Source organism: Scleropages formosus, chromosome 5, assembly GCF_900964775.1.
Source record: "Scleropages formosus chromosome 5, fSclFor1.1, whole genome shotgun sequence".
In the NCBI taxonomy this organism is placed as follows: domain Eukaryota; kingdom Metazoa; phylum Chordata; class Actinopteri; order Osteoglossiformes; family Osteoglossidae; genus Scleropages; species Scleropages formosus.
The window spans coordinates 28,472,808-28,491,445 of record NC_041810.1 but is presented as its reverse complement, the minus strand read 5'-3'; the positions used below and the strand labels follow the sequence as shown (position 1 = coordinate 28,491,445).

The 18,638-nt window shown below is 49.3% G+C and overlaps 1 protein-coding gene across 4 annotated transcripts in view; it reads left to right on the top strand.

Annotated features, from left to right (window-relative positions):
• Positions 1 to 18,638, top strand: part of neo1b (neogenin 1b) — a 71,338-nt gene that overhangs the window by 19,948 nt on the left and 32,752 nt on the right. For all 4 annotated transcript variants that reach the window (XM_029252329.1, XM_029252328.1, XM_029252330.1 and 1 more), the window contains exons 2-4: positions 9,858 to 10,181; positions 17,143 to 17,418; positions 18,326 to 18,476. In XM_029252329.1, coding sequence (XP_029108162.1) covers positions 9,858 to 10,181; positions 17,143 to 17,418; positions 18,326 to 18,476 — 751 coding nt within the window. The remainder of the gene's footprint in view (positions 1 to 9,857; positions 10,182 to 17,142; positions 17,419 to 18,325; positions 18,477 to 18,638) is intronic.

Below are 18,638 nucleotides of genomic sequence, written 5' to 3'. Positions count from 1 at the left end.
CGACACACTCTTGTACTGCACCCAACCTCGTTAATCACACACGTGAGAAACCCCTATCCAGTTTTACACACATACCTGGAAACACTTTCTATAAATAAGGGAAGGGAATGTCAAGGTCTGAAAGTCACGTCAGGGGTCGGGGTCGTGTGGGCCCATCTCCGCTGTGTGAAGCCATCGCCGCGGAGCTTCACCGAACAGCCTGGTTTGGTGGCAGATCTCCTTCGCTCTTTGTCTCGCCGAGGGCGGTTGTGTGGGACAGGCGGACAGCCCGGGGGCCCTGGCAACGCCGCGAGGCTCCTCTGTTTGTTTGTCATGCTGGACTGTGGAGCGAGTCACCACTGGTCTGTGTACACATTGAGGAATTCTGGAATTCCTGGGGCTCAGTGCTGTGTGTGTGTGTGTGTGTGTGTGTGTGTGTGTGTTTTTGGAGCCTGTGAGGCTGGACCAGAGTCATCTCCAAAACCACTTCCATCCAGTTTGGAGCTCTTCAAGTAGCCTGTGTATAAACTGTGATTCAAATCTGTTGGACATGTTTGTTCATCCCATTTCAGAAAAGCAGCACCAGCACATTTGGCCGAGGGAAGGGTGCTGAGAGGGGGGGGCATCCAATCGTCCAGGATGAGCCGCTTCTTCAGCTTTTTGCTTTAGGGTGGGAGATGCAGCAGTTCTCCATGGTTGAGGTCGGAAGGTCACTGCTGTTGCATGTATTCATTTAGCAGGTGCTTTTTCTCCAGTGACCTACAGCTTAAGTTTCACAGCAGACAAAGAGCTTTAGACACACATACACACACGTAGTAGCTGTCCAGAGGTGCTCGTAGAAGATGCTAGAAGTGTTGTAAAATGATCGGTTTTTGGGCCGGTCCACACAGCTCCACCCTGTGAGACAGAGCCTCACTACAACTGGACCCGTTACAGGGGTGTACAAGTGGCTGAAGGGTGAAGTCCAGATTTTGGTGCTCTCCTTGGCACAGAGCCCCACACATGGGTGTGTGTGTGTGTGTGTGTGTGTGTGTGTGTGTGTGTGTGTGTGTGTGTGTGTGTGTGTGTGTGTGTGTGTTGGGGTAGTTGGTCTAGGAAGCACTGAGGACAAGGTCGGTGTGTAAACGGGTTGTCCCCATGGAAATAACGTATTGATTACAGCTTTCTTTGAAGAATGTGCTGAAGTTACTGATGTAGTTTACAGTGGTGTGTGTCGGGGTAGGAGGGGTCTCTAACATCTACGGGGTGAGTGTTCTGACTCTCCTGGTGAGAGATGAATTGGACCTTCTGAGTCTCCCCTGAGGTTCATCTCCAGCTCTGACTACAACTGTGGGTCCTCACTAGTCTGTCTGCTCCAGGGCGATGAGTGCAGCTTCTTCCTCCTCCTCATCATCTCATGTTCATCCTTCTTCCTGGAATCGGTGCAAATCGAAACACTTGTAACACGCTATTAGGAAGCACATCTGATTTTTCCCTCCACTTCAGTGTACGAGGTAATGGCACAGGTAACCATGGGTTACAGTAGGGGGGCGATGCCTGCAGGTGGGGCTTTTGCTCTAGAGCTCATCATGGATTATGGGGGCACAATGAGGCCCCTGTCCTGCCCCCCCGGGATCTTCCATACCGTGACCCCTGCTGTTTTTGTCAGCTGTTTGTGGGGCCTCGAGTCACCCTGACTCTGGGTGCGAGGGCCTCCCTGTTGGGGGGGATCCTGCTACCATGATTAAACCGGATTAGAGCATGGTTGCAGATGAAAGGGCCCCCCCGCCATTCGTACGCCTGTGGGGCCTGAACCCCCAGTGTGTGAGCGCACTGTCAATTCTGCCGAGTACCTGTGGTCCTGCCACCTTTCTGAAATGGTGACGACCATGCGGTCATGGTTATAATTCAGGGAGAGTTTCAAATAAAGGTGGTGCCCCCCCCCGCCAGCTTTTTGCCAGTGCTAAGTAAAGACTGCTGGTTAGAAATCCCCAGGTATTCTGCCCCGCTCATGTCTGGATTGCCCATAATGGCCCCCCTCTGTCCCCCAGTGGATTCTCTCAGCTTTGAAGCTGGTACCTTCACTGGGTTGTTCATACAGATGGTAAAGATGCTAAGGAAATGCTCTGGAATGCTGCCACCTGTGGTTGAGGGCAGGTATTGCAGAGCCTGAACAACCCTTCACACCCTGCTGCTCCTCCAGATATAGGACAGAATTTGGTTCTTCTGCTCCAGTTGTCCAGAACACATGAATAACTGAATGTGTGTGTTGACCTGACAGAAAGAAACATCACTTGACCTGAGAAACCTCCAGTAGCAGGACACACTGCAGTTCTCCCCCAAAATCCAAAACCGCTTCTCCAGTGGCAGTGGGTCTTATTCCAGTATGTACCGCTGTTTTCTGGAGAAGACAATGTCTCCCAGAATCCTCAGTCCCCAGGGTCTTATCCTCACGGGACAAAGTGATTGGATGGGGTCTGTCCATCTGTAGGGGCTTCACTGGCATCCTCCTTGGACTTGAACCTACATTCTCTGCCTAGGTCCTCAGACACTACCCCGCATGTTGCCCCACCCATAGGCAGTGTAAGAGGCCATGTGAAGCGGAGTTGTTACTGTGGACCTCGGCACCATGGAAGCTGATTTCCAAGACCCTGATGTCTGAACCATCTCCTCACCTGTAGTGCCTGGTTCTTAACTAAGGTTATGGTCTCTCTCCAACAGCTGAATTGATTTACCCATCGCTTCTGCAGATGTATCTTGCCACGTTCTGCATCTTCTCAGATCGATTTCTTGTTACTACAAACTAGGATCCTAGACAGAAGAGTAGGGTTGTGAAGGTGTGGATGTGCAATGTCATGTTGACAGAAGAGAAGATTAAGATCTGACCTCAGCGTGACCCCACCAAGTTACGAGTCCAGATCTGGGCAGCTGGGATGCGTTTACAGATGTTGATCCTATTACTAAACACAAATTCCCCATGTTCTTGCTTCCCAGTGAGGAGTCCTTCATGACCTTTATCTCTCCACAGATTTCTAGATATCTACTCTTCCTCTTCAGGAAGGCTGCAAACCGCCACTAGTCAATGCACCGTTAGCTGTCCAGCAAAGTCGACATGACCTTTTTGAGGTTTGGGGTGTCGGGGGTCACCTTTTTTTGAAGCTAAACTAATTTTAGGAGGGTAGCAGTGTATAGACCGAGGTCCTGTGGTCCAATTTACCTTGAACAGAAGTGTTCAGCTGCTGCGAATTTATGTTCATTCAGTCTCAAAGTAATTACACTCCGTTCCTTTGTTAGATTTGTTTGCATGTCTTGTATACACACACTCGCACTCACTGAGGCTGACTGTTTACACACAAACGCACTCCCGTCTGCAGATAAGGCTGGTCCCTCTATCTGCTGTGATCACATCTGCAGGAGAAGACATGGTGTCGAGTGTGCTCTCCTCGTGTGGGGTGGGAGTGGTGCTGGGTGACTGGTATCCGGTAGATTCTCGTCTGTATATAAACACACACACACACAGACTTTGGACAATGATGTTCTCAGCCTGGAAGTGCCCTTCTGGAGCTGTTCATCCTGGGCTTCCTGACTTTGCTGGCTCTGCGCTCTTCCTCTTATCTCTAACAGCAGCGTGGCAATGATTCCCTGCATAAAAGGAGGCCCCCTGTTGTCTTGTGCGGTGATCACAACCTGCTTCCTACTGGATGCCTCACCTGTCTGTCACACAGGTCTTTCACCTTAAGGCCCACCTCCCCCACCTCTCAGTCTTACCATATAGAATATTGGCTGCCTGGTAACCCTACGAGCCGCCTGGTACCCAGATCCCTGTAGCTGGGAAAACTTTTCTCACCTCATTGGTCAAAAGCAGTCAGGGCGGAGCCTCCACCTCCCAGGTTGGGTTCAGATTGGCTCAGTGGGATGGTACAAGAGGATTGACCTTGAAGGGAGTGGTTTGGCTTCGTGTTGGTGCCAGGACTGTCTGATTTCTGTGTGCCAGATTCTCATTATGGGCACAGACTGCCTATTTTCAACTGATACCCCTCCTTGCTCTGCCCGCACCTGCCCTGCCCTGCCCCGCCCTGCCCCACATTTTGGGTGTTATTTCCTAATGAAGAGGCTTCACCATGATTAATTTTTCCGTGGAGAGAAAAAGAGGATGACTTTGAGCTGTGCAGTGTTAAGTAGTTGAAGCTGTGTGTGAGTTTTGTCTTTTGAAGGAACATCTTAACATAGATGTCGCTCATTCACCTATTCAGACCTTTTAATTATAAGTAAAAAAGTGTCAAAAGAGCGGTGTTGGGTGCTCAGAATATCATACCTTTTTTGTGGGTTGGAAGGTCAGTGTTTTGACGGAGAAGTTTTCTGATCTGCTGCCCTTGGATTTGGCGCACGGAGAGGTCGAGCCTTCAAGGTTGGCTTCTTCAACACCAACATGCTCATGTTTTTCTTAATAGACATGGTACTCTGGGTAATTTTCCATTTCATCGCTCAGTGGAGATGGAGCGGTCATGCCTACCAACTAGCTGGCTGTGTGTGGATCGGGGAGCTCGGAGTGGAGTGTGAGAATGACCCACTGTCCATCTGTGGGGTCCAGGAGTGTAGCTTGACAAACCTTATATTTCAGAACCTGCCAGAACACTAAACACTACCTGTTTTAGCACATATATGTTCAATACATGCATCTAGAGTGATTTAGAGGGCAAAAGCAAGAATGAAGGATGGGCCTTCCAAACAAAAGTGTTGGCACATCTACATTTATGTATTTAGAAGACGCCCCCCCCACCACCAAAAGTGATCTACAACTTTGAGGAAACCAAAGTTCATCAGCAACAGATAACTAGCTTCAGACATAGGATTATCAAAGCACAGCTTGTTTGTCTGATACCATGTTGTTGGTTCACATCTCTCAAGTAGCTGCTTACAGAAGTGACAGACAGCAAATCCATAAGTCATCATAGCAGATGGTGTTGAACTCATTTACTGAGCTGTCAGGCAATGAGAACAGAAATGGTTCTCATTTTGAGATGGGTTTTGAGACTTTGAGACAGTGGTAGCTCATTCCACCACATTGGCATCATAACTGAGAACCTTTGAACTTCTGATTTTTGAACCTCTGAGTGTACCAAGTGGTGAGAAGTGGAGGTGGTACAGGTCCTGGGGAAAGTTCTACCCTTGTATCCTTGACAAAATGCCTAAGCTGGACTTCTTCAGTGTAAATGGATGAACTATGAAGTGTCATGTTGAAAGGATTAATGCAGCTATCATAAGGATAAGGATGAACTATCATAGTAACTAACTATGAAACTTTGTCAGTCCTGTGAGTCCAGTCTTTGGTTATCAATAAAGTAATATTGTTATACTAGAGTCCCAGCGAGTGATTTGTTAATCGTAGTTATGACCTCACCTCTCTTCTCCAGACCTAACATGAACCTCAGGGAGCGGACTCTTAATTTTTGACAGAACACGGTAGAGTTTTGGAGCTCCAGCCATAGGCGAGATTGATTTCAGTTTGGAATCCAACGCAACGCTTGTCTGCATTTTGACACTTGGTTTAAGGTCTATGAATCCAGCATATTACAATCTTTGGGTAAAAAGCAGATTTTGCCGGAACTTGGCCTTTGAAATGTGTTGCTCGCAAATGACGGAGGGTCTGGCTTCAGCTCTGTTTGAAGCTTATTGATTTTCTTGACTCTCTACGTGTGTAGGAGACAAATGCTGTATTGCATTCCCTTAAAAATCCATAGGATATCTCATTACACGCGTATCAGCTGTGTCACTGCCGTAGCTAGGAGACAGACACTGTGTTCCATAATTTGTCCTCACAGTCTCGCCATCAGTGGGGTGAACCCCCTTTAATATAACTGTTCTCTGTACCTGTCCCAACACCCTGTCTCTTATGCTCGTTTACCCACTTAACCAATGCAACAGATGTGCAGTGTGTAGTTGGGGTACCTAGGATGTGTGTTCGTGAGCTACTTGGATGCCAGGTGTTGGGTAACAATGTAGAAACCCTGTTCAATTCCTTCTAGAGTGTAAAGTGCTGGGACTCATGCTTTTTTTTTTTTTATTATAAAAGGTACCACTTGTGTATTCACTGAGATGCAGGGTGCACTGAAAAAGCTTTAAGGGTTATGGGAAAATGAGGATTTGATTGACTATGACACGAATGCCATGTTGGGGAACCATTGACTTTAAAGGCTTCAGTAGACTCAGCTGGAGGGATTTGTCCACAGGTGAAAACCACCTGGGGTGGGCAGGTTGAAAATAGCTCCGGGCACCCCAAAGAGTCAGTATCATTAAGAGGCAGGTATTGGTGGGATACTTTGATGGCCTCATATCCCCTTGCAGTTGATCCCTCCCATGCTGGATTTTCACATGTCCAGATTGTATTAATCTTTGCTCCCGGTCCAGTGTTCCCCAACATGCGAGAAGGCAGGAGTTTCCGTACCTTCTCAACATCCCTCAAGGCACTTGTCGCTTATTTATTTGACTGTTCGGAGGCTTGGCAGATGTGCCATTGTGCACTTTGCCTGTTACACAGCGGGACGTTTTTCTTTAAGCTCTCGTTTCTCCTGGATGCTGTAAGTATTCAGCGTTTGGTGTCTTTCTGTTGGTCTCAAGTTACTATTCCTCTTCTCAGCAGGTCAGTGCAAGTCCTTTGTGGTTTCGAAAGTAGAATCACAATGAAAACTGAACCCTTTGTTTGTTGGGGTAATTGATCATACCCCAGGCCTTGGCAATTAATTCTGCTCAAAGTAGAGTCCCTACCCCTGCTTCAGCACACGGGCACGCCTGTAGGTCTTCAGGTGGATGAAGATTCTCTCGGCTCAGGGGTTTAACGTTCGTAGAGAAAGGCACTCTGGCATTCTTGTGGGTTGAACATCTTCTCTAAACTTTCTGGAAGATTCAAGGATGTCCTTCACTGCACTCTTTTAGATGATTCCTTTGAGAGACATCAGAGCTGTCTACAAACAGGATGTCCGCTGTCATCGTAAGGTTTCCTTACTCAGTTGGGAAAAAGTAGTGGATGCTTGTGGCGGTAAAGTGGGGGGCTGTGGATGGTTCTGGTCCGATGGCCCTCGTGGCTGTGAAAGATAGGGTTTCCCTTACACTTGGCGGATCCTTTTCTCTCACTGCTCCAGCTGGACTTGTGCCTGTGGCGCCACGCTAACCTTGAGGGTCATCATCTCACAGCCAAGTAAGCTGGGTAACAACATGGTTGCTTTTGGCCATAGCCTTGGGAATGAGGGAGGGAGTTCCCAGCATTGCTGTGCTGCTCCATGAGTATGGAGCAGCGGAAAGCAAATCTGAGGAGGACAATGGGTCACCCTTCATTCTGGGCCTTTCCGCTGCGGTAGTGCTAGCATTCGCACATTCCCAGCATTCCTGTGGCCTTGTTCCCACATGGATTGACTCCCACTGTAGAGGTACTGTACATGCCAGCCATGCCACTCTACTCTAGACAGCAGTCAAACTATTCACACATTGCCAAGAGAGGTGTGCCCACCTGATGTGGAAACCTGCCTAGGTCTCCCCCTCACACACACCCACGCGCACCCACACACACTACCGTTCTCTCGTCATAAAACAGATTTGGCTGCACACAGAAAGGTTGACTCTTACGGGAAGCCGGTTGTTTTGAATGCGGTGAAGGGTTCAGCTCTGTAATTAGTTCCTCACTGACTGGCTTGAGCGGCTATGGAGAACCAGGGGGGTGCGGGGAGTCCTGTTGAGATGCAATTTGTACATTTGTGGTACTTAATTACACACCTGAGCTCTTGTGTGTGTGTGTGTGTGTGTGTGTGTGTGTGTGTGTGTGTGTGTGTGTGTGTGTTCAAACCACCAAGACAAAGACAGTAATGCACTTCATGGATCTGGAGGAGAAGGTGGTTGTTACCTGATCCATTCCCTGAGATTATTAAAACACAGTCAGTTTTACCAGCCAGAGACTTCAGTCCTCTACTCCTCATCTCATTCCGACCCACCCCCCCACAGTCCCTGTATAAGGTTACTGATGATTCTACCGCTTGTTTATTGCTGCCACATGGGTTGGCCAGCATTGGAAGGTAGAAACCAGCCTGTGAGGAGAGTTGGAGTGAACCGGGCAGACTGGAGCTAAGAGGTGGGTGAGTGAGTGTGCTGACTGGCCAATGAACCTTTGGTGTGGGGGTAGAACCAGCACACCTACTAGTGGACCAAATACGAGTGGTTTTTTGAGTGGCTGTTTATGGCCCCTATGCTGGTCAGATGAATGTCCACTACTGGTGTGTTCCTAAGTCCAGCTGAAGCTGGCACAGGTCCAGATGAAAACCTGATGACCTCGGTGTGTATTTCTCACAGGGGCGGTGGGCCGGGACCGGCGGCCCGCACCGGTCAAGCACAGACCGCTTCCGTCCCCTCCAACAGGGATTGGGTTGGAGCAGAAGTGACCGACCTCCCTGAGCTCACCGACCTCCCCTACTCCAGTCGCTCTAATCTCGGAGGACGAGCAGCTTCGCTGCTGCCGCATCAGATCTTTAAAGGAAGACTTGGTTCTTCTTTGTGGCCAAAGGTTAATAATTTCTCAACCGAGCCGTCATCTGACAGCACATTTCTTGTGCAGAAGAATGACAAAGGGAGTCGTCTGTCAGCTCAGCGACTGCGGTTCTCGCTCCACCAGTTACATCCATTTTATCTGAAGAATTTTCCTCTGACTCCTTTTTTTCTTTTTTAACTGTCAAGGCTGCCCTTGTCCTGCGCCGTCCGACTCGTGTAGATGAGACTGCAGAGTGAGGCAGGGCTGCGTCGTGCAGGCCAGCACCACGATGATCTAGATGTTATGAACACCCCAATCCTTGCCAGCACAGCGCCCCCTATGGCCCTGTTATGCGCAGTGTGAACCGTAGTGTGTAAAGATGGCAGTGAACCTAGCGACAAAACCAAAACAGGACCGAGATGGAAACTGTTCGTTGTGTTTCTTGGGTCGCCGGTAGAAAGATCTAAAGATCTGTCGGTTCACGTTACTCCGCCTCTCAGCGTGTTCCTCTTAGATTCCGAGCCGAGTTCCCGGAGGAGAAGATGAATCTGACACCTCCTGAGACGTTCAGGAACGCAGTGTCTGGTTGCGTTCCATGTAATTTTGCACGGTTCAGTACAGCCACCCACATTGCAATTTACTGCTTTAAGTACTCTTGGTTTTCTGCTCGTGAAACATTTAATGACAAGCTGAAAACTGCAAGTTCTAGTGAATTTTTGGCAAGTCAGAGGAAGTGGGGAGGAGTTTGCCGTCCTTATGGTGTGTAAATGGGTGTTGGTGGAATTTCGTTCCTGCATCTCCGATGAAGAGCGATTGCTGAAGGTTACAGGCCCTGTTAGTTGTGCAAACTGAAACTAAATGTAGTGGGGTGAGCTCCCTCTGTCCCTCAGAGCTGCTGAATCCCTTCCAGGATTTAAGAAGCATCAAAAATATTTATTTATTCATACTTTTCTCCAACATGACTTATAATGTTAAGGTACTTAGAATTATTTACCTATTTATACAGCTGGGTAATTTCTTTTTTATTGGAGCAATTTTGGAGTAAGTGCCTTGCTCAAGGGTACTACAGCCAGCGGTGTAAATCAAACCTGCAACTTTTGGGTCCAAAAGCAGTAGGTGTAACTGCTGCGCTACCAGCTGTCCCTTACCCATCTCTTTCAGACCCATTTCCCTCCTGATTTCCTGACAACTCTGTAAATGAGTCCAACACCATCTGCTATGATTATGTATGTGTTTGGTATTTGAGGGATGCGAACCAGCAACATGATGGTATTAGACATACAAGCAGTGCTTTAATAAACTAGTGTTTTGACACATCCTTCGTATTCAGCTGTGTGTATCTTGGTTTGTCTTTGAGTGTGTGGCTTCCTCTGTTCTCCCCCTACAGGACTGTCCGTCACACCTTTCACCCCGTTCTGGTTTTCTGTGGAGCCGGTTGACACCGTGGCGATTCGGGGAGCCCCCGTGCAGCTCAACTGTTCGGCACAGAGCGACACGGGATCGCCGCCCCGCGTTGAGTGGAAGAAGGACGGAACGTTCCTGAACCTGGCGTCGGATGAGCGGAGGCAGCTGCTGGCCGATGGCTCGCTTCTCATCACCAGCGTGGTGCACTCGAAACACAACAAGCCCGACGAGGGCGTGTACCAGTGCGTGGCCTCCATCGAGAGCCTCGGCATCATCGCCAGCCGCACGGCGCGCCTCTCTGTGGCCGGTAAGTCTGCGTTAACGCTTTGGATGCCTGCTGAGTAATTAGACGAGGGGAGAGGATTACCCTGTTTTACCCCGTCAGAGGTGACGGTGAGAGGATTTCGCAACTCGTTTCCTGCTGCCTCCCCCTGGGAGTCGGGGCGTTTTCATGGCAACTGCAGGCTGAGCTCTGCACCTGGGCTTCAGGGACAGGTGGAGGTGTGTCAGGTGGCGTAACGCACAGCTGTCACATTTCTTTAGTTTCGCCTGGTTTCCCCTTCAGTACTTTTCCTCTTTTTATACACAGATGTATAATAACCCATAAATGTCCCCAGAACACAGCAGATGGGCGTGTTTGTCTATCGATGCTGTAGTTCTCACAATGGGCTGCGGGTTTCGATTGTTAAAATCATGAACGAGGGACTCGGGGACGTGGCTATTAAATGGAGACAGAATTAATCCGTAAATTTTGAGCATTTCGAAATGCTTATGAATTCCTCTTTGATTTACATAATTAATCACTCTAGAAAATAACCTGTCAGCTGCAATTTGTCACTATTAGCAGCAAACTCCCATAATTCCGGGCTCTGAATTATTCACTCGGCAGATTAAGCCCTTCAGACGGATTTGTGTGTGTGTTTTTTTTTTTTTAATTTAATTTATGTATTTATCTATGCATGCATGTATGTATGTATTTATTTATTTATTTAAGTTCCCTGTGATAGTTTCACACTCTTCCTGGCCTTTGCTGAGGATTCTGGGGTTAGGGCTGTCGGACAGCGGCCTGGTCTCTGACCGTGTGTGTGTGTGTGTGTGTGTGTGTGCGCGCGCGCCTGACCCTGATTGCGCCGCATTCACAATTCCTGTTCATTCTGTTACTGAGAGTAATAGACAGTAGAGAGGGTAACAGTACCGCGGTGCACCTGGGGTAAAGCACTGCAGCTCCGCACCGGGTCAGGTACATTTTGCAATCGGTTCCGATGGTCTACAAGGTGGGCGATGTGGCAGATGGGTCGTGGCAGGAAGAGCCCAGGGAAGGTGTTGGGACGCTGCAAGTGTATAGTTCCACGTTGTCCAACCCTCCATCCGTCGTCCACTTGGAGTGTGTGTCCCAACTGCCGTGAGACTCGGGTGTGAAAGCGCTCCTGGTGGAAGAGATAATGGAGATGGGGTGGAAAGAGCCGGTATCTGGGGCGGGTCCTTGCCACACTGGCCTGCTGCTTCCTGCTATTCTCTGTTCCTCAGAGCCCCACCCTACACACACACACACACACACACACACACACACACACACACTTACCCTTGGTGGTCCAATGCCCACAAAAGCCACATCCTTTGCTTTGAAAATGACATTCGTACATTTTTGTCTTTACTGGTTTTTACTATATTTTGCATTGAACGTTGTACACATACATAAACACTGAGTATAATGTGTGTGTGTGTGTGTGTGTGTGTGTGTCTTTCGGTGTACAGTACATGATGGCTATGAAAGGACTGGATGAGTGCTGGTCCACAGCAGTACTGTATTAGAGTAATTAATGAAGAGAACGTGCCACATTTTTTTGTGTTGTGATAACTAATGTAAAATGTACAATAATTGTCCATTTTAATAGGATTTACTGGTATATTAGCATAATGGGTGCAGGAACGTATTAATACTTTCACCGTTATAACTAACGGTAATGGTGTGTTCCATTTGAGTTTGCGTTGCAAATGCTTTTTCAGGAATGTTTTCTTTGAAAGGTTGGGAAGACTATTTCAGGTTCTCTCTCTCTCTCTCTGTGTGTGTGTGTGTGTGTGTGTGTGTGTGTGTGTGTGTGTGTGTGTGTGTGTGTGTGTGTGTTTTACAAAAGGCCCTCCACCCCCTAATGAGGTGCCAGGCACCAGCACTGGTTACCATATCGAAGCGAGCGGCTGTAATGAGCGCTGAGGCCTGTGATGATCTCCACGGCGCGGCGCCACACACAGACCTAATGAAAACACTTAATCTTTCAGACGCTGGAGTTGAATTTTGCATGAAGTGATGAAACTAAACTCATCCGGACTGTAACGGCGGAAGGCATTTGGCTGAAAAGTGCTGGAGAGGAGTGTGTGGCTGTGTGTGAGCATGTGGATGTGGCTTCAGCTGAATGTATGTATGTATATATATATATGTGTGTGTGTGTGTGTGTGTGTGTGTGTGTGTGTGTTTCTTGGGTCTCTGACACAAGGCTCCTGGATCTGTTCATCTGCAGCCCTTTGACCCCTTGAGAGACTGCGTGCTTTCATTTTCCCTATTTCTATATTGGACAGCTGGTACCGTAGTGGTTCCAGCTGTTGCCTTTGGACCCAAAAGTTGCAGGTTCAAATCCCACCTCCGGCTACAGTACCCTGGAGCAAGGTACTTACCTTAAATTGCTCTAATAAAATTCCTCAGGCGTACAATGAGTGAATAACTGCACGTACCTTAACGTTGTAAGTCGCTTTGGAGAAAAGCATCAGACGAACGTATATTAAACATCCGCCGTGACTCCTGAGTCCCTGATCTGCGATCCCGTCACTTCGCGCACTCTGCCGAGACACCGGTGAGGCTGCGGCATTTATTGGTTTTTGCGCCGTTTATTAACGGCACCGAAAGTCTTCCTTATTAAATAGACTTGTCAAAATGTGCTTTCGGGAACCTGTTTCCTCCAAATAAAATTGTCACATGTTTGCAATGTGCGGTGTGACAGGTTGCGGGAAGGGCTCTCGGCGCCTGTTTTTGGCGTTATGTCGGAGGGAGACGAGATGCGCCAAGGCTCACGTTCACCAGGAAGGGTTTTGTGAATCGAGGCCTGAAGGAGAATCGACAAACACCTTCTTTACGTCTCCGCGAAGAACTTCTTTCTCCTGCCGCTGTCCTTGCAGCTGTTTCCTCCCGTTGGAATCCGCCACCTTGGCTTAGAGGTCGGAGGGCAGGCTTTTTTCTTTCTTCCCCTCCTCCGATTTTAATTTTTTTTTTTTGCCTCACTTCCCTCCGCAATGGTGATTTTGGGCAAGGTGTTTGTGGAAAAATCCTGATGGATTGATCTGACACTGGGCTGAGGGGACATGTCCGTTCTGCTCAGGGTAGAAGTGCCAGCTGTCGGCACTTAAGAAGCTCTCCTTGTGACGCTTGGGGAGGGGGTGTCCTTCCGATAAATTGATCATATTGTCAAAATTCCTCTATAATTTCCGTGCCCATTGATCTAATACCATATGTGAGTCTTGTAGACCCGCTGCATTGCAATGTAAGGAGGTGCCCTTGAATTCCTGCTACTGCTTTAGTACCCTTGATCGAGGTACTTACCCTTAATTGATACAGTAAAAATTGCCCAGCTCTATACGTGGGTAAATTGGTGTAAGTAGCTTGGCATTTAACATGATATTAATCTACCTCGGAGAAAAACGTGAGACAAAATGCTTGCATCCATCTCCGCGTCCTGTACTTGATGTATAAGTGTTCCTCCAGTAGAAGATGCCGTGATGTTGTTGAGTCAGTTGCGACAGGGCACTTAATTCCACACAAGCGGCAAACCTTCCTCACCTCCAGAGTGGGGGATTGATCGATTCCATTGATTTCTGCTGGCGGAAGACAAAGTAGTTTGAACTCGGGGCTCCTAATTCAGTTTGCAGGCGCTGGGTGCGAAGGGTGTGCCGGTGGACCGCGAGGCTGTTGACAAAGGAGACGAGATTACGCTCCTGACTCTGCCAGTCAAAGCAAATGGGAAGCGATGGGGACCGATGCCTCGTCGGGCTCCCCGGAGACGGAGAGGATGTAAACAAAAGAGGGCGACCGGTGGAATTTCCATATGAAATAAATCCTGTTTCAGGGCTGTCAGAACTTGCTCGGGCCTGTTTAGTTTGTTTCCCTCCCAGTCAGCCGGTATTAAAGTGGGAGAAAGGGGGACAGAAAGGCAGAGGGGGTTACGCGTCACGCTCTGGGGATAAAAGAGCTGAGAACGTGTCCTCATTTTACCGTGTGGCCATGCTGCGCTGTGATTGGTGCAAACTGGCTCTCCGGTCAACGGAAATATCCGGCCCAGGGTTAATGGAGTCAGTTGACACCGTTGTCAGCGGAGCCGTTTCCTTTGGATCCAAAGGTTGCAGGTTCGAATCCCACCCCCAACTGTAGTCCCCTTGATTGAGTTTAGGGTTAAAATTAGAAGTGGCTTTGGAGAAGTGTCAGCTGAGTAAACATGTGTCAGGTTGGCAGTCCTTCAGGTGAGTGTCTCTTGTCCCTACTTGAGCGTTGCTGATTGACAGGTCGAACCCAGAGCCTGCGCCGCTCCCCGTCTCCGCTCGTGGGGGGAAGGTGTTTGGGAAGATATGGGCTCTCGTTGACACGTTTATCTGCGCTTTGTTATGGGAGATCGCGTGCGCCCCGCCTGCAGCACCGCCGTCTCCCCGGGCAACGACCTCTGCGGAAGGTCGGCATGCGAATGGACTGCGAATGAGCTGCTCCGGGTTGGCCGGCTCGAACGCAACACTTTAACGCGATTACGTCTAATGCAATCAGCGCTGTTTCTCGTACAACTCAATTACCTGTAATGAAAATGCCATTTCCACAGTGGTGGGAGGCGGGGCTACAAGCAGCTTCGGGGTCCGACAGGTCTTCAGTCTGTTATGGTATAAATTATGTCCTTCCCTTGGTTTTGGCTGGAAGTTTGACCCTAGAGGCCATGTGATATTTTAGCCTCTGTCCTTGAGGTATGTATAAACACTCAAGGCCCCCCCAAGCCTTTCGGCACACCCCCTCAGGTTTGCTCAGTTGAGCTCTGACCGCAGAAAGTGGTCTTTACAGAGTTAATCGACTAACCACACGCGATCCACAGCATCTCCTTGAGGGAACACAAGAACTTCATCAGCAACAAGTTCCAGCTGTTGTCTGGCCCACCAGGCATCTGATGGGTTGTGTCATGACGCCTTCTGGCTCAGTTTTGAACATTTGACCTTCTAACGAGATCCACCTGGGTCCTCGGCAGGTGGACATCTCCACGTCTGGAGCTCATCGTCCCACTGCTAACTGCATGGGACCCCTTCGCTGAAAATGACCCTTGGGATGCGTGTTTTTTTCCATCTGCTTCCGAAAACCTCTTTAGCATGGGAGCAGCCAAAACATCATCAGCCACCTTGGACAAAGGTATCAGAAAAAAAAGATAGAAACGTTTGATTTTCCAGACTACGGTGTGGTTATCTTGTCATTTCTGCACAGACTGTGGTGCAGCTGCAGTAATTTTTCCAGGTATTAACAAAAAAGTAGCGGCCGTATGTCTCGGCAGGGCTGACTGTGCCAGCGTAGGGGGCCTCCTCGTTCTGACCCGCATCCATTGGACTGCCAGAACCTGTCAACTGCTGCTGTGGGGTCACTCTGGGGGGTATTAATCTCCATCAGTGCCTCTGTAATCCCTTTCACACGTACAGTTAGCTGTCCAGGTGACCTTTCCGGGACAATCCAGTCATGCTCTGTCTGGTAAAACCCTTCCTATCGCTGTACGTTCATCAGGGTGACATGTCGGCCACTGGGTCATGACATCATTTCCTGTTTCGTGATCACCTGATTCCTTCTGTTGGACAGGTGGGTAATGCAGTGGAGACGTGGGTCTCACCCCCCCGATTTCCCAGTTTTTTTTCTGAATTTTCTTGGCGTTTCGGTGAGTGTAACGTCCTTAAACTGGGCAAATGTAGGCTGGCAAAAACCTTTGCTCTTAGCTCGTTTACAACAAGTTCTTTTAAACTTAAAATCTTTGTTTTTTGGCTGAAAGCATCATCTTAACCTCAGCTGCCTTTTCTTTTTTTTTTTTTTTTGTAAATTGTCTGAAATATCCCTTATATTTTTTGCTGGAATGAACACAGGAGCCGTGAGAAATGCTCCTTGATGGTGCCATACCTGGTGTGCTTGGTGTTGGATGGAGCTTCTGGTCTGATATGGACTTATCGCTCTCTGTGGGCCCTGATGGACTCTGTAAATCCCACCCTGCGGTGAGAGCAGGGTAAACCGCCACCGTACAGTCCTGGCATGCCGAATTCCATCTGCCAAGGACTACTCGTTCTCGGGGGGTGATGGCCTGGGGGTGGCGGACTGAGAATCAGGAGCACCTGGAACTGAGAATTTGAACATTTATCAGGTTCACTGTGCCTAAGAGTAGTTCTTAAGTCTCCATCGTGGTACTTTTGACCTGTAATAGTGAAGTAAGATGGCTTTTTCCTCTGCAGTTTCATCCCCCCCAAGACTGATCTGTGAGGTCTAGTGAAGGGAGTTCTTCACTCCTGATGGGTGTGTCGCTCCACTTGCCTCAGGGCCTCGATGGTGCACCGGAACAGGGTTCAGAGCTACGCGTTCCCCGACATCATTTGGTCGTAATGGAATATTTATGCTTAATACGGTCATTGTTTTAGGGTCCCCGCACACACAGAAACATGCAGGTTCTGTTCTGCCGTCCCCCAGTTTTTCATATTGAAGCACCTGGGGTGGTGTGGAGGTCAGCGAACCGCCGCTAACGTGGCCGCCGCCTCACGCTCTCCGGGAGTGCGCGGCTAAACCGCGCTATCAGAGCGGCTGCTCACAAACACGGAAAGCAATTACCGTGAGATGAAAGAGCGGGAGCAACGCAAACAGCCGGCGGATTCCGTTTTAATTAACGCCACCGTTAGCGCTCCGTAGCCATGCGCTCGCTACCTGAAATTAGCCCCCGAGCGCTGCGGGAACACTTAGCGTTTGCGGAGCTGTCCTGTTGGTCGGCCGAAGCATTGGTTTGTCTTCTCGGTCTGAGTCTCTAGGTTTTCGCTGGGAAAGTTATGGTTGAAGAACTGGACTTCCTCCAAAACTCAACAAGGTTTTCAACCTTGATTGTTGCACTGATATAAATTTGTTGCACCGGTATAAATTTAAATTGTCTCAGAACGTTGCGTAATCTGCCTTAAAGTGTGAACCATGTATGGGCCACGTAATGTTACCGTTGTCCCCCTCCCCGTCCCCCCACCCCCAGGTCTACCGCGGTTCTCCGGGCCGCTGGAACCCGCCGAGGTGCGCCAAGGCGACAGCCGCGTGATGAGCTGCGAGGTGAATGCAGACCTGGCGCCCTTCACCCGCTGGGAGCGCGATCGCCAGCCTCTGGAGCTGGACCAGAGGGTGGTGCAGCTTCCCAACGCCGCCCTGGTGGTCAGCAATGCCTCCGCCAGCGATGTGGGCCAGTACCGTTGTGTGTTGGAGAGCGTGGGCCCTACAAAAGCGAGCGAGGAGGCCGAACTACGCCTCCTATCAGGTACGGATCACATCGCCGGGTTAGAGCTACGCCGTCGCCCGATTTTGGTAATCGGAACCGGCGTCACCGATATTTCCTTGAATAAGGTGAGGTTTCAGTGTATTGACATGTCTACTTTCAGGTCTTAATTGAACCAGTCACACAGCTTGATTGCCAATGATTTGTGATCCATGTCGAAAATGATACTATTTAAGCCACGCCCCCGTGTTCTCTAGCTCTGTTCCCTGTAACCAGAGCAAAAATACCCCCTCACCAGGGTTGTTACACAGCCCTTCTTCATCCATTTCAGCAGTGGAGCTGCACCGGTGGGCTGACAGGACATGTCCCCCTCAGACTGCCACCAGGCCAAGTTGACCATGTGGCTACAACGCCACACCCCACCCTCCATTCCCTTGCGGAGCTCAGCCGAAACGTGTCAGTAATTGGAACCGTTTGTACCAGTGCAGATGGGCCAAATGAAAGCTAAGGGGGGAGTAAATACTGTAAATTACAGCTTAAGCTTTGCATCCTCCCCTTAATATTTACCATTCATTAAATATATTGCCAGGGCTTCCAAAGTGCTAATGAATCATAGCACAGTGTTGTACTGGTAATGTACTTCCTAACTCAGGTGTGTACTTTATCTTTGTAAATATTTTGTCAGCCAGAGAGATGACGGTGACCGTGATGGCTTGTTTTTAATCTTTTTCTCAGCCTTTATACAAAAATGATCAAGGTGTTGCTGAAGGACTTGAGGCACATGCCTTTCTCAAGGGTACAACACTATGTTTTAAAGGATAACCTTTGATCACGTCTACATACACCAGGTTTTGAACCTCTTGGAAGGTTTGGATCATAAAACCCTGTGGTCACTGCTTGATGCTCAGAGCAGGTATAACCCAGCAGGGGCGCTGTGCTGTTTTCACAGAGAGTGGCGTCGAGAGGAAGCCCGAGTTTCTCCTGCGGCCGTCGGCCTTGGCCAGGGTAGCGGGGGAGAGCGCGCTGTTGTCATGTGTGGTGTCTGGTTACCCCACACCGCAGGTGCGCTGGCTGCGCGGCGACTCTCCGATTGAAGACGGGTGAGTAGACTGGCGACCTGCTCCAGGGCAGAGTGTGATTGCACCCCTCCCCTCATGCAGCAGTGTTCTGCTCGACAGCAGGATGTTCTCACATGGCGTTATAGGTGCTGACAGCAGAACTGACATCTTGACAAGTTGCGAGGCTCACCGCACTGTCGCCAG